This window comes from Diadema antillarum, unplaced genomic scaffold (assembly GCF_040938485.1).
Source record: "Diadema antillarum isolate AM-2024a unplaced genomic scaffold, OU_Dant_1.0 seq00001536_RagTag, whole genome shotgun sequence".
NCBI lineage: Eukaryota > Metazoa > Echinodermata > Echinoidea > Diadematoida > Diadematidae > Diadema > Diadema antillarum.
The window spans coordinates 42496-57301 of record NW_027272268.1 but is presented as its reverse complement, the minus strand read 5'-3'; the positions used below and the strand labels follow the sequence as shown (position 1 = coordinate 57301).

General features: G+C 37.7%; 1 protein-coding gene across 1 annotated transcript in view; it reads right to left on the bottom strand.

The window, feature by feature from the left end:
- The window catches only part of LOC139710485 (E3 ubiquitin-protein ligase pellino homolog 1-like), a 66118-nt gene that overhangs the window by 11419 nt on the left and 39893 nt on the right, over positions 1 to 14806 (bottom strand). Inside the window, exons 6-7 of the mRNA XM_071622400.1 lie at positions 11724 to 11909; positions 1536 to 1634 (exon numbers count right to left, since the gene is read on the bottom strand). Coding sequence (XP_071478501.1) covers positions 1536 to 1634; positions 11724 to 11909 — 285 coding nt within the window. The remainder of the gene's footprint in view (positions 1 to 1535; positions 1635 to 11723; positions 11910 to 14806) is intronic.

The following is a 14806-nucleotide window of genomic DNA, read 5'->3' as shown; positions in this document are numbered from 1 at the left end:
ACTGAGGTGTTGTACTTTGAACAATTGTCTTTCAAGACGATGTCATTGTTTTGTAATTTGATGACGTCATTACACTGAAAATTGTGATTAAAGGCAAGGTATGAAAACCAGCCGATTATAGGTTTTATGTCTGCGGGACGTATTTTTCCCAAGTTGCCAGAAATGGCATAGCGACCTCAGTCGTTACAAGGCCGCTTTTCCGTCTAGCAATGCAATAGATGTTCACACGGCCACGTTGGTTGAGTGGGCATTGACTTTCCCCCTGTTATATCTATACATTGTTTTTTTTTTGTCTTACCATTTCCGTGGATGACCCGTGGCCGAGTGGTTACAGAAACGGTTTCGCATGTACGCTCAATATAACTTCAAGGTGCCTATATCACATTCTTTTCTTTGTCGATCACAGATGACTGTCATCTGATGACCACAAGCGTATCACCTAACTCGTCCTCAATGTGACGAGTTTTCATGTCTCGTCTTTATATTTTTGTCCATAATGATATCATGAAGTGTAGGAGCCTCCTTATCTAGCAATGACGGCACCAAAACTTTAAAAATTCTGATATTCCTCAAACTTTCACCTATGTATTCTACTACTATTTCTGCTTTCACTGAATCCACATTTATATTTAGGTTTGGGTTTCCTTCAACAAACTCCCTGGAAGAGTCTACTCTGCATACGAGACTGCAAGTAAGCATTCCTAGAAATGAGTATCTCAGATATGGTAATATTCAGCAAACAAAATGTACTCCATTTTTATAATGGAACATTACAACACCCAACCCACTGGAATAAACTCAAACGTGTCAGACATTTTTTGGTATCTCACCGTTGCACAGAATCTCATTTGTATGAAGTAATTTGCATTGAAACGGAATATCCCCCATTAGCGACCAACACCTCCTCAACATTAGGCAGTGTCAACATTACAATATCCTTTGAATGCTAACACGTTTTCTGACTACTCATGGTGAACATGTCCACTTTCCATGTAAATATCACATCAACACCGAGAATTGAGCAAACGACTTATTATCATATGATTCAATAATGTTCATGGCCCAATGACACATCAAAATAAATGTTGCTACCTCTAAAAACACTAATTGCTTAATCTACACATAAATGGCTATCTGTGTGCTAAGCTACATCACACCTGACCATGGACGAGATATTTACATTCCCACATGCAGCAGGACATGCCAGTCTCATGTTCCATTTCAAGTTGACTTCTAGTATGTTCACCATGTCTGCCTCCCATGACGTCTCATGACTTTGCTACATATAACCTAAGCCATGAAAACTCACTTTCAAAATAAACTCGGATGGTAGGTTGCTTTCTCAGTACATCAAAGGAGTTTTCTGCGCATTTAGTCAATGTTAACGTGACAATACCGAGTCATTTTCTTCAACCAGAAATGAATACTAATATGAATAAAATGCACATACAACCATTTTCAAAATCTTTTCATCAGCAAAAAAAATTTAATCAGCAATAATATTGAGAAATCTGTTTGAAATAGTTTGAACTTACTGGAGTGTTGAGGAGTCCAACTGCTGATCTCCATAGTAATGTGGCTCCACATAGATCAATCAAAGTACCATCCTCTAGAATGTTATCTTCATCTTCAATCTAGTCAAGAAACAAAGTAAACAAACATTGATTTATTTTGGTATTTCATCAAATAGGCAAACAAATACTTGCTTATAGGCAGAAATGGATGGTCAACTTGAGACACTTTGTCTCATAGCAAACTATTACAGTCATACAGCATTATTCATAACAGTGAAAAAGAAAATAAGGGATGAAAACTGGAAACGTTAGACAGTGGGGTGGGGCCTTTCTTTTTTCATATACAGTGTATATGCTCTGTCCCCTACATAATTATGTTGCACTCATGAATATAAAATGTCATCTGCAGAGCTGCTGTACCCCAGCCCTCTAGGGGCGGGTTGCTCTCAGATCAGCCTCCAGGTGATTCAGCCTCACAACTCGTTGAGCCACCATCCGCCTATCGATAGCCCCAAATCCAACCACTGACAACTCATTCGGCAATGACTTCAAGGACTCGCAAGCGGAATTATCACCTGCCAGAAACACTCAATGACATCAGTAGCACACACTTCTCTGTGGCATCATCTTATTTGAGCCCAGCATCATGTCAGTATATAGATCCTCTTTGCAACAAATTCATGACTAAAGACAGAGTGTACACTATTACAGAAATAGAGAGAGAGAGCACAATATTACAGAAACATAAAGCTAACAAAATTAAGAAAACCTTGAAGATTTACGTTGGCAAATTGTGTAGTGCAGGACAAGCCTAGCAATATTTATGAAGTTTGTGTGCTTTAAGCAAGACAGGATATTTCATTTTTCCCCCTCATGGCAGAATAGCCAAATATTGCATGGGAAATTTGCTTTGGGTGACACATTGTTGTGTTCACTCGGCTTTACTTCTTCTTGAAAAGAAACAAATATACTTTGAGCACAATGTCTTGCCATTGATATAATGGAGATTGTTAAATGGAATGTCTCCTATATTACAAAAAAGTCAACAATTTTGCTCGCAAGACTTTGCCAGAATTCTACATGGCTGGCACAAATCTGAGGGGTTTATATAGCAGTCAATTCCATTCATCCAATCCACGGTTTGAAGCCAAGTAAATTTGAAAGCTGTCTAGATTGCAAAAGGTGATATGGTAGCATTCACTATATTTCCTTGAACCACTGCAACACTGGGTTAACAATGGTGTCTGAGTTGATCACAGAACTTAAACTGCTCTTTTACTCTGACATAGTCACTGAGCTGAAAAATATAAAGATAAAACCAAGGAACAACACAAAACCTACACAAAAAGGAAAAATGCTAATAAACATAGTTATTATTATTATTATTATCATTACTATTACGTCGTTTTATTTATACAGGGTGGCCCCGTCAGTAATCAAGTACTGTTTTCCAGGGGGCCCTGTAAACTGAATCATTAGCTTTAGTGCTGATTGTTATCATGAGCATTTTCTGTTGTTTATAGGTTGATATAAAGCGGCCACTGAAGAAAGGGGATCACTGCAAGCAGGTTGGTAGTCATTTGAACTTGAACAGGATTATTATTGTTTAATGCCCAACTGTTGTAAGAGTTGATAAATGTTCACCTAAGAGATGAAACAGCATCACTGCGACATGCCATCATTATAGGAAAGTTAATTGGATCCAATAAAACTAGGGGTATATTGAACACAATTCATGAACTACATGTATGTGGTGGGGGAATAAATAATTACTTAAGATTATGCTGACATAGCATGTACAATTGAAGAACACACTAGTGGCAATTATGGCACTCCAAAAAGGGAGCTACACATAAGCACAAAGTTTGTATCTCCTCCAAAGAGACCTAGTGCAGTTCATATGTCAGCCATATCTGCAGTCTATAATACATAACATAATCTTCTTAATGTTTCATGTGCCTAGCTTAAACTGTCTAATCTTTCATCAAATGGTGCAAACTCTAATGCATGCTGTTTTCAGCTTAGACAAAGGTTGCTATTGGCAGCCGTCACACACTGAATTTCTCTGCAAGGGAATTTTCTGTGGCATTGAGGCCACTGGAGGCCTCGAGGATATGTTGGATTGTAAGCTTCAAATCACAATATGACACATTAGCCTGAGTTTGATACACATACAATGGTACCCAGGTACTTGTTTTACTCTGCAACCCAAACTATAAATTGGTTCTTTACAGTCATGAAAGAAGATTTATCAAGACCATGCAAAGTCATGCAACAGTAGAGCACTGTAAATCATGAACATTTCATACGAACAAACTGCTAGAGGGTAACTGATATCTGCATAACACAGAATATACAAATTACAGTGGAATCATCATTTGCCAATAGAAGAGGAACTTAAGATATTCAACATGCACAGATTTAAGGTCTTTCTGCTTTACAGTTGTACAATTGATGAATTAATCATTAAGATCCCTTTCCGCAGACTCCACAGAGCAGAAACACACGAAAGGGGCACAGTCTCCCGTCAGAATTCCTGAAACAGACAGGTCTCTCATCCAAAGCGGGTGTCCTTGGGTGAAGAGAATAAATACCTGGCTACAGACTGGTTGCATGTAAATTAGCACCATGTGGAGGACCGAAGCAGGAAACAGACTGTATGGTGGAGAGCAGGGAGGCTCATCTCCCTAATGAGAGGCATTTCACCTACAGAAGCTTGAGTCTAAAGCATTCAATATACCACTTTAGGGTGTATTTTGTATCAAAGGGTATATCAATGAATGTCATTAATTATATAATATTGACTGGCCTTGAGGGAGATACCAGAAAATATTGCCCAAACTGCAAGAATATCGCCCAAATCGAAGATGAGGGCAATATGGTTTCAGTCGGGCAATATTTTGTGGTATCTCCTGAAAGAAAGGCCAGTCAATATCATAATCATTACCTATCCCCCAGATAAATTAAGCAAATAGGCCAAGGCCTACTGTATGTGAACACACTAGAGTCTCTTTATAGATCTAGCTTAGCTACATTTGACTTAGGCCTACCTGTAAATTATCACCATCATGTAACTATGAAGTGCGTCTCATCTTTCACCGAGTGCGAAATCTTGTTCCATTTCACGAGCATAAAAGACCATACACTATCACTTTGTTTTATACAACACCTCGAACGTCAACAGATGTGGTCCACACAGATTCTTGAATTTAGCACAGAAATGGTGACCATTTTCTGCGAAAGACGAATGAGAAGCCGCACAGTCACAGTCAGTCATCGTGTGTACACGTACGTACGCGAAACTGATTGGTTGAAGTTGTCTACAGAAATGAGTGACTAAAGTACGCGCTTGTACTTGCTGAGTGTGTACGGCATATGAAGTGCGTATTTTCTCTTGGTGATTGACTGGAGTGTTTATTATTATTATTATTATTTATTCGGCAATTCAATATACAATATACAATACAAGCTGACATAAAATACAAACAGAAAATCGTAAATACATGATATAAAAATTATGGTGGTTCCAGGTGCATGCTGCTGGTTGCCAGGGGAGGAAAAGGCAAACTTAATCACTGAGGCTCGAGACCTTCCTCACCTACCAGTGCATGCACCCAGAATCAGCTATATCAATGTAAAACATATGAAAGAGATAGGACATGTATTCACTAAGATACAGGATGAAACATTTATAACCTTTGACCCTAGTTTACATACCCAAAATAGTGTCTAATCAAAAAGTTGTTATTTTATGAAATAATGTATGTGACATGAACTAAGCATGTGCAAAATTTGAGGGTGATAGAAATTGTTTTTCTTGAGTTATTGCAAAGAAAGTTGCAGAAAGAAAGAAACATCTCAATACATTACAGATAAACTTTAAATTCAACCAAGTTTTTTAACGTAATCCCGACATCGTATGAAAAAACGAAGGATACATTCACGATAGCCTAAAATCTCAGCTACAACATATCAAAATCTGAGAGAAATTCATTGACATGTAAAGTTAATGGCGAAACCCAGAAGAAGAAAAATACCCACTAATATTGCCCGCTGGAAACTGGTGGTTTCCCGACCAATCAAAATACCTACTACAATTGCCCAGCAAAACTACCTTATATAGGTAATAATGCCTGATGTTGTCTATTCTCCCCACCACCATCCCTCTCCAAACGTGCTAGTATATAACAGCATATTATAATTCTAATTCTGAGAAAGTATTACCTCTCCATTTCCCAGGGACATTGTTTACATGGTATCAATCCTGAAGGCAGGAAGACTTCAAAATTAATTGCTGGTAATCTTGGCGTAGGCCCAAAGGAAGAAGCATTGTGGAACAGTGTATCTGTTGGTGGTTACCATGCAAAGATGTCTATTTACAGCTTACTGCCTTACACCTTGCCAAAAGGTGGCTGTCACCATTGATTTTATGCCATTATCAAGGGAAACTGATGAGATTTATTTCAATGCTTGAATCTACACCAGTAGGCATATATAAATGTCACACGATAAGAGATCCCTCAAAACTCTCGATCATCTGCCAGACAAGTTTATTGCCCAGTAAAACCAAGGTGGAACGGATCTGCTGAAAAGTACTCAAAAAATCTTGTTTACAGAGAGCATGTGCAGGACCGATGCCTCCCCATGTTACTGGAGAATACCCATCCACTCAGCATCCCACACCAGATTTCTCAGCACTGCAGTCAGGGAGACTTTCACACCCGCATTCTCGCTAAATTGGCTCATTACAAGGTTCACCGCAAGGACAGGAAAGGGGGTATGGTAATGGGAAAATCACATCACCAGCATGGTGATGTGAGCATCGGACATAGCACTGAACTGTTGCAGCACATTCTTGCCAATGCTTTGTTACAGTGTATTCATTATGTGGAATTCAGCCATATTTGATGCAAGCACTATCATGACAGCAGAAGTTTTCCCTGAATTTTAATACATAATATTTTAATTCTCATTGCAATCATAGCTTGAATTTCTCATCAATCATCCGCCGACTCGACAAAACACATCTAGAATATGATCTTGATCACGTACAATAATCAGTCCGGGAGGCCCACACATTTATGAGATCGAACAGAGACGTGAATGTGCATAGTAATATACACACATAAATCTTACACGAGATGGCTTCATTAATCAGTGTCCAACATTGCTGTCTACTTGGCATGGTGGAATGGTTCGGGAGAAGAAAATGAATGCACAGCATTAAAAAAACAAACACATAAATTCATATGTCAATATGGGAAGACACTATAAAAAGTGTGTGAGTTAAGTTACGTTCAGGCGGTGATCCTAAACTTCAAGGTGAGCTATTAAACTTCGAGGATAAGCTCTTGCCCCTTAAAGGGATGGTATACATTGTAGTTTCTGTTGAGACGGGGATTCAGGTTTTAACTTCATTCAAGAATATTGGAAAAGACTAATTTGAGATATTTATGAGAACACAATTTCAAGAAGAATCAAACATTCATTTAATGAAATCGGTTTGAAATGACCAAGATACAGAAAAAAACAAAACAGAGTATAAACTAGAAATGTCGCTATGGCGACTGGTATGCCTCCGCCATAATGCATGATTCTCCTAATAGGTCTATACTCAGTAGTACATGTGGACAATGTGTGATTACATTTTCACAAAATTGGCAAATTATTAAAATGACATGTTTGTCACAAATGTATTGAATGTTTACCTTCCTTGACCTATGTTTAATTGGATGAATAGGAGAGCATGTATTTGGGGATTTAAGAACTTTAACTTGACTTTGACCATTTCATAAGTTTATGCACTGAGTAATTTTCAAGGTATGGAGAAAAAGCGCAATTTCTGTATTGAACAGTAAATTGTTATCATTTTCATCTGGCCTTTGATTTATAAGAGAAGCACTGTCAGGCAGAACATACATAAATTCAGCATGTACTAAGTTTCAAGATAACTTGAGCCACTTCCGAGATATGGAGAAAAAAGTAAGTTCAGCACTTTCACTTGATCTTTGACCTTTTGACCTTTGACCTTCTTGGCAAAAAAAGAATCCCAGAGAATCTCTATTGGGTTAGACATGCATACATCAAGTTTTAAAAAAAATATATCCTGCTGGCATTGCATAAATATAAGGAAAATAGTAAGATTTTGAAGTATTGCCCTTGACCTTTGACCCCTGACCTTTGACCCCATGAACCCTAAATTCCCTAGATAACCACTGCCAGTCAGTAGATGCATATACACTATGTTCCATGAAGATACCTTGAACAATTTCCAAGATACAGAGAAAAAAAGTGAAATTTTAACATTTTACTTGACCTTTTGACCTTTGACCTTTTGACCTCATGACCCCAAACTTTCACCAGAGAATCTTAATTGGGTAGTACATGTATACACTAAGTTTCAAGAAAATATCTTCAGGCATTGCATAGATATGGGGGAAATAGTAAAATCTTAAGCATTTGACCTTGACCTTTTGACCTTTGACCTTGAGCATGTGCACCCAAAAGTTGATAGGCACAACTTCACCCCCTAATACACATACATGCCAAGTTTCATTAGGATACCTCAAAAGGTTTTGGTAGTTACCCTGTCCACAAAATTCATTACGGACGGACGGAAGGACGGACGGACAGACGGACAACCCGAAAACATAATGCCTCCGGCACCACTTCGTGGCGGAGGCATAAAAAGTTGTCCTAATAAAAGGAGGGACCCACCCTTTATTAGGACCGATTTTCATTCAATAATTATTAGGAATCACAATCAATGCCAGGAAAAATGTACACTTTAAATCTGCAAATATCCAGAATCATATAGAAGACACTTAACAGGTACTGTGTATCACTGATACATCTTCATGAAATGCATTTTATTCTATTCATATCAGTGCAAACAAATGTAAAATTTTGCATGTAATGTTTGCATCCTGGACAGCAGCTAAAAGAGATAATTCACATCCATGGCAGAAGACTACAAACTACAGAAGTAGAAATTCAACCATGGCCATTTTCACACGTGCCAAGAGTGCGTAATTTGAATCACAATTTTAATGATGCATTGAGCGGTTACACACGGTCAAAAATTCTTCATTTGAATGATGATTCCAGTGAAAAATAATTCTAATGACGAACTTTTAGCACGTGTGGAAGCAAATTAGAATCACGAATGCTAATCACAATCACGAATTCAAATTCTAGTCCGGAGGTGAATTCCAGTGAAGTTTCACTCAAATTACGGTGCGAAATTTGCATGTGTAATGCTCGACCTCCAAAACATCTTTTGAGGGGCGGAGCTTACGTGACCTTTCAAGCACTTCCATGGATAATACGCGCGCCGCATGCATGCACTCGATCGTACGTTTTGATTGACAAGTCACCAAGGATAACGTAATGCCTTAGCTCGAGAATTCGAATTCTAATCACAGTTTTCGAGCGAGCGTGTGTAAGGTCCTATAATTCTAAAGACGAATTGCAATCATCATTACAATGATGATTCAAGTTACGAATTTTCTCTCGTGTGTAACCGATCATTAAATACTAGAATCATGATTCAAATGACAAATTTTGGATGTGTTGATACAAATTGGAATCGCGGAGGGTGATTTGAATCGTAATTCAATTGGTGGTCCAGAATTACGATTCTCCAAAATTATGAAACAAAACAACCGTGTGTATGGATTGACCTCCTCACTGTGTTTCGGAAGAAGGGGCGGAGCTTACAGTGACCTTTCAACCACTTTCGCAGAAAAAAACATGCTTCTCAAATGCTTGCACTGCAGTCAAAGCGCACACTACTTAAATCACTCAAGGGTAATTGATGGGAAGTCAGAAATAAGCCACACCTCCCCTCCTTGCTCTGAAATTCAAAACTGCAGAATCCGCGAAATTGTGGGTACGGATGATACTTCAAATCGTAATTATATTTCAGCACTGCAATTGCATTTCTCGACCCGTGTGAAAACAGCCTATGATCTTCTTTGGCTCAAGCTAATCCAGTAGAGTACAGAGAATTTTCTACAGATACACCCCCTCAAGGGAGTAACCCTTCAAGCCTGTTACTGGATGTGACCTAAAGCTGGCCTTTCTGCTATTAGTGGGAAGAGAACGCTGCTAAGAATACCACATCACATGGAGGCCAGTCACGAAGGCTTGCAGCAGGGGGTTTCAGCCGATTGTTGACTGGAAAAAAAAAAAACTAACTCTCCTCATGCCGCTGAATACAAATCAAACCCATGATGTAGTTGAGCAAATCTAAGTGTCTCAGAAACATCATATTTTGACTTTACCACTCTAGCATACAAACCCTTGAACCAAACACTTCATGTTACAATATTTGAATAACAAAAAATAGGTAATTCTTGAAACGTCAATGTAAATGAACGCTAGTCAAGAAGAAAAATTATCTGTATTGGGATTTATTCTGAAATTTGTGTTGAACTTTTGATCTTTATACATACTATTTAACTCTGGAATTTTTAGTTTTCAACGCTACAGCGTTAAAGGGATCGTATAGTTTTGGTTGAGACCTAATTTCAGGTTTCTAACATTTTTTGGTGAGATAATGAGAAACCTCTTATGAAATATGAAAGAGCATGTAATTCTATGAGGAATTCAACGTTTATTTGATGAAAACTGGTTTTGATATGGCTGAGATATCCAAAAAAGAGCGATTCTAATAAAGTGTGGGACCCACACTTTATTACGATTGCTTTGTTTTACTTTGTTTTTGGATGTTTCAGTCATTCCAAACCCGATTTTCATCAAATAGACTTTGATTCCTCTTAAAATGGTATGTTTTGTACTATATCATAAGTGTTTTCTTGGTATCTCGCAAAAAGTTTAAAGCCCAATTCTCATCTCTACCAATACTGTACGAACCCAGCTTCACCTTGATCATGTGCTGGTCAGTAAGTGGGTCACAGACTTTTGAAGTATCATTGAATGATTATGCCAATACATTCTGCTAATAAGATTATGCTAATATGTTATTCTTAAACCAGATAATAAATAATCAATACTGCCTAACAAGACTACCAAAGTGGACTATCAGAAGCCACAGCAAACATGACAATCTTGCAGTAATATTATGAAATAAAAAATGCTTCTTGTGAAACGTTACTATCAGCATGTTCATAACAAATTGTGACACAGTCACTGCAAGATAAGACTCCACCTATGACAAAAGCTACTACATTCAACATTCTATCATGGAATGTTCTGGAAAAAATAGTTAATGGAAAAGAAAATCAAACATCTCATCCCACGTCTCATGTTAAAACTTCATTATTCATCTCAAAATTCATTATTTATGTTAAAATCATTATGTTTGTGTGGTGGTCTTTGTCAGAGCTGCGACACAATCAAATAAATTTTTATTTCAATTCAATTCAATTCATAAGTCTTCGTCCTTGTCTGTTAATCTTCGTAATGTAAAAAAAAAAGAATCTTTGAAATTTTAATGCAGGGTATGAATAACACAAACAAAATTCAAATTCAGCTACGTATTGATGCAATTTGAATTTTCCTTCAGATTTTTGGCAGAGCAGCACAGGTGTATGTCAAGTCATCTTGTGAATAAATTTTTGCATTTAAAGATCTCACAATATAGCGAGATGAATAAAACACTAAGGAAATCATCAGATTTTAGTAGCAAACTCCCAGAATGCCTTGCAAATGAGGGCTTCCAGTGTAATAAGAGTCTGAACACTCTCCCTACAGGGTTCACACCTGTAAATATAACGGGAATGTCCCCGACAGCTTCACAAAATCATACCAAAGATACTAAAATAAATGAAGAAAAAAATGAATAAAAAATCAGAAATGCAGTTTGGCAAAAAAACTGAATAGCGGCATACATTGATTATGAATTCCTCTACAAACTTGCATTTTGGTTGGAAGATGAAAGCTTTTCTTATGGAATTTGAAGGGACTATATTTTATTGGGCACACGTACAGAAAATAGGTGATTTTTTGAGTAAAAAGAATTCGTAGTCTGGATTTGCGAAACCTTAGACAGAGTTTGAGCAGAAGAACCCCCACTGGAAATTTGATGGATGAAAGGGTATATCTCACTTTTTCAAGTTAGTGAAGATGAAACACCTCATTTCTCCCAGCTATTTTACAGAATTGTTTGAATTTTGAATTTTAACACATGTCTCTAAAGGGAAATATTTCCCGTGTGAGCCCTATAGGGCTAGGTTCACCACTCACCAATTTGCCTCTCTGTGGCGATGATCTCGTTTCCCTGAGTGAATAGATGTTGCCGCACACGGATACCTCCCTCCAGACCCCCGGCGTGGCATCCGACTGGAAGCCACCCTTCGGCCGCATGATGAGCACCCCATTGGTGGTCAAGCCGTCCATCCCGGACTCTGTCTTCCACTTACAGGCTTTCTCCTGGATTGGACAAGAGTGTGTCATGTGACATGCATAATTTTTGAACCATTCTGCGGTGCATCGTATCTGTAGTTACTTTGATTGACATCTTTTTAGAGTGCAAGAACCCTAACAGACTGAAATCTATCTGTTTCACTCTCATACATCGTGACTCTCTCGTCTTAATTAACATGTTTGAAATCTGATTCACATCTGATGAAAATAATCTGAAATTTGTTTGTTTTCATGGGTCATGATGGCATACATGAAAGTATTCATTTCTCTTTCACAAAATGGCATCTTCTCATCACAGGAAGTGGAGTAAATTCCTTGTATTGAAACTCTAAACTAGTGACATCTTTCAAAATACAATATATCGATATTCAATTCCGTTCGATTCAATTTGTTTATGAATTCACCACATTTTCTGATAAAAAGATACAACAGTATGAAAGTTTACAATACAGTAGAAAAAAATAAATCATTTACATATTCACATTGTAACTATGAAAATGAAGAGAGAAACTGAATAAAGCCAAAAAGGCCTTGTAAGGTAAGTTCCCTTTTGTACATGTGTGCACGAAATAATTGAATTAAGTACAAATTGTAAACATGGACAGAAAACAAATATCATAAATCTCTGACACCCACTACATAGCAAAATGTATGCAGTATTCAATCTGCCTTCCAATGCTAAAATCATACTCCGTAAATATGCTCAGTGACTGTATCCTTTCTTTTTTGCCAGGACAGCATATTCACAAAGTCCCCAAAATAACACTGGCACAAACAATTTGTACATTGCAAACAGCCTTCGCACCCAGTCTTCATTAAAACCTTGGCACGCACCACGAAAAAGAAAAAAAAAAGATATTTATGCTAACCCACTCCTGAGTCTGGTAGCAACCACAACCACTTCAAGCTGTTACTCATCAAAACATCCTCTAAGCATATTACACACAAATATATCCTACACACTCCCACAGTTCCTTGGTACGGTATAAGCCCCTCTTAAAACGTCACATTGACATAAGTGATGTATCCGATTCCGGATTCAGATTAAAGAATAAAAATAAAATAAAAAATGTGGTATCACTCCAAACAATCAGTGGAAATGACGGAGAAACATAAAAATGTCCATTGTAATGGCTGTTACATATGGAATATAAAAAGAACGCAAACCATACGCACCTACTACAATGTAAGGATTTCTGAGAACTATGGGATGTGGTTTTAAAAGATGGGGGACAATGCTCAGACAGTGGTAGACATTTACTGGATGAAGACACATTGTGGAAAAGGTTCCCCCATGAGACATTTGTACATCAACACTTCATTTTCACTCATGAAGGAGACCCACATTTCAACACGTACACACATACTCAGTCACATTTCATCCCTTCCTATACCATTACAGCCTTCAGCTTCAGCCCTAGTGTAGTGTCAAAACACAAACTGTCTTTGATTTGCTTCTACCAGAGCCACACTTTTTTTATCACCCGTCATGCCTCATGATTCATACAGAAACAGAAATTTAATACGCTTCAGCATGATTTCTCTGTAAAACCCCTTTCGCCATTGTCTCCAATACATGACAATTACACATGGGAGTACATAAAATATTCACTATCAGCTATCAATAGTTTGCCGAGTCTGCTGGATAGACTAGATTCCTCTCTATGTGTAGCTGGAATTGGAGCGCATGAATTTATGATGTTGTATTAGCTGTTCATAGTCGGTTCTCCTTAAGGGGGAAAAAAAACAACAAACAAAAAGTACTTGGCAAGGGGAGTGAGACAATTAACGTTCAGTGTCAACACGGATGTTACACTGTAACACTTCCATGTTTGCCTAACATGAATAAGTGAGGCATTTTACTTGCCTGAGTTACAGTGCGGGTGACACACTCACAATTTTCTACGGCATACCTTTACTTTGTTTTCGGTTGTCATGCATGAATAGTCCTTTATACACCTCTCAAAGCCTGTCACACTAGAGTACACAGTGTGTAGGCCTACACAGTACAATGAAAAAACAAACAAAACAAAACAAAAAAAAACACCCCAAAATGAACAAACCTCGAAACACTCTAAATTACTCAATCACACACATGGGTTATATTGAGGACAATACTCTGGTTGGTTGCTCCTCCTACCCTGTTAACCCCTATTGTGCTTTGAGTGTTGATTGATAAAGAAAATCCTTTAGTAAAAAATCCCTGGCACAAAATGGGTTAATCGTTACACCTGGTATTAGTTAAAGGACAAGTTCACCTTCATATACATAAGGATTGAGTGAATGCAGCAATATTAGTAGAACACATCAGTGAGAGTTTGAGGAACATCGGACAATCTGTTCAAAAGTTATGAATTTTTCAAGTTTTTACGCAGTTACTGCTGAATGAGAAGACTACAGCATATGATGTCACATGCGTAGAACAATATTTATAAGGAAATATAAAGAGAATTTGACAAAATTTCATGTTTTTGAAAAAATGCACATTCCCTTGACTCGCTACTAACTTATGTTTAGGGTAAGATTATTCCCCTTGCCCTTTGAATTTGTCCTTTAAACATGCATATGGTATCATACTGACCAAAATACCACAGGTATAATATACAAGCACACAATCTGAAGAGAAATACACTGTACCCTTTCTATTCCTTCATTCATGTTGTTTTGATACCTATATTATGCAACTGAGAGTAGCATTAGATACTAAAAGGAAGGCACTCTTGTCAATTAAAGGACAAGTTCATGTTTTCTTAATGTTGTTCTATGCATGTGATGTTGCAAACAGCAGTAGTCTTCTCATCTATCATTAGCAGCACGGAAACCTCAAAAATTCATAACTTTTGAACGGACTGTCCGATTTTCCCTCAAACTTTCATTGATATGTTCTGCTGATATTGTTGCAT